At 42.1% G+C, this 1,789-nt stretch overlaps 1 protein-coding gene across 1 annotated transcript in view; it reads left to right on the top strand.

The window, feature by feature from the left end:
* Nucleotides 1-1,109: 1,109 nt before the first annotated feature.
* LOC308370071 (uncharacterized protein) overlaps nucleotides 1,110-1,789 on the top strand; it is a 9,212-nt gene continuing 8,532 nt past the window's right edge. Inside the window, exon 1 of the mRNA XM_080844634.1 lies at nucleotides 1,110-1,481. Coding sequence (XP_080700760.1) covers nucleotides 1,395-1,481 — 87 coding nt within the window. The 5' untranslated portion in view covers nucleotides 1,110-1,394. The remainder of the gene's footprint in view (nucleotides 1,482-1,789) is intronic.

Raw genomic sequence — 1,789 nt, 5'->3', positions numbered from 1 at the left:
TGACATGATAATATGATCTGAACAGACTCACTACTAAACACACAGATGAAAACAGAACACTCACAATCTTATTGACGCACGGCAAATGAATGATAGTGAATGTCTCTGATTGATTCCTCCAAACTCCATAGTGCTCCTCTCTCCAGCTCTGCTCCCACAAAATGGGCAGAGAGGGGTCGGCCTTATATAGAGGCGAGAGGGGCTGAGAGGCATGTTCAGGCATGCCTCAGGGGGAGACTTGAAACCGTCTAAAGGTGTATTGGGGTTTCCTTGAAACTGTCTCGGGGGTGGGCAAATGGACAGTGGCATTCCACTGTTTATGACCCACACAGAACCTAGGGATGATCTGATTGGTCTGACCTTGTTATCACCGCAGGTCCTGTGAGAGGCCCAAACAGCAGGGTGCCTCAGCTAGATGCAGCTGGGGGAGAAACCTTTTTAACACACACCGTAAACTTTCCCTTGGATCGTGTGTGTGGTCACGGCAATGCACTTCTCTGGAAGCAGCTCACCCTTTGGACTTCATCAAAGGGTCATCTGTGAGGTGACCTTACCTCAAACAGCCAAGCAACCTGTTATTATATCCAAAAACCTCTCGCCTAACGAACCACAGCCAACGTCAAGGTCTTTGTGTTTGAACACCTTGTTGAACCACAGCACTAACCTTCTTTAAGTCTCAAGTCTGTCAGTACAGAAAACTTATAGATTTAATTTGAATGCACTGGTGTGGGAAATGCACTTTTATCCTTGAAACACAATTTCTGCATTTTGATTGTATTGTATTTGATTTAATTATTGAGACTTATTGTTTCTGTCTGTGGGTATAAAACATGGAAATCAATTCACAAATTAGTTTTTATGTTGCAGTGAGATCTCAAAAGAATGATAATTACATTAAACAATACCTAGACATGCATGTTCCCTAAAGGTAACAAAGTGATTGAACAGGCATGTTGAAAATGTTAAACTATGGGATGCTTTCATAGACAAATGGAAAAATGTTCAAGCTTCAGAAAACTTTGATTGTCTTCATTCCCATCCGGCCCGCTAGAGGGCGGAAGGACTCGGCTTGACTCAATCCGTCGAAAGCTTTAATCGCTGAAGAAGAATCGCTGCTCTCCTGATAAACAAGAGCATCAAAACAAATCTTCATATCTTCAGCAACATGTTTAGAATACTAACCGCCTTACTTCCAGTCTGCAGCTTACGAACTACTTAGGTATCGTAAACTTGGTCAAACCAGATAGCTATTGCTGATGGTAGCTCTCAAGGTCTTCAGCAGGGAAAGATGTGTTGAGTGTATGTGCTTTTGTCCGAACAGAAAAAGCTGACGAGGCGCGGTATTTAATGTGTTTGCGAAATTAGTATGTTTAAATCGTAGACTACATGACATTATGCAGAAACTGACAGATGACAAACTTTTACCTCCCAAAACACCCGCTGCCCGAAGCACGCTGCTGTTGGAGTCAGAGGGAGAAACGGTAAGTTAGCGTTAGCGGTTTGTTCGGATTTTCTGATGAAACGTTTTCTTAGTTTGATAGTAGCCTACTGTGAGTAGATTCGCCTTCTCCCCTTTGAAGAATGCATGTGTTTTCTCATTTAATTAGAGAGGTTGTCTTTTGAATGTATTGATTTGAGCCTTATTCCACCTCAGTTACATTGTTTAATAATAATGAGCCCGGTATTGACGAAAGGATCTCTTGTCGACCGTTAACAATTGTGCATTTAATTTTTCAGTTTGCAGATTTGCCATGTAAGATAGACAGAAATTACACGTGTGCTAACGTGG

This window comes from Sprattus sprattus (genome assembly GCF_963457725.1).
Source record: "Sprattus sprattus genome assembly, chromosome: 9".
Taxonomy (NCBI): Eukaryota; Metazoa; Chordata; class Actinopteri; order Clupeiformes; family Clupeidae; genus Sprattus; species Sprattus sprattus.
This window is presented reverse-complemented; position numbering and strand designations above follow the sequence as displayed.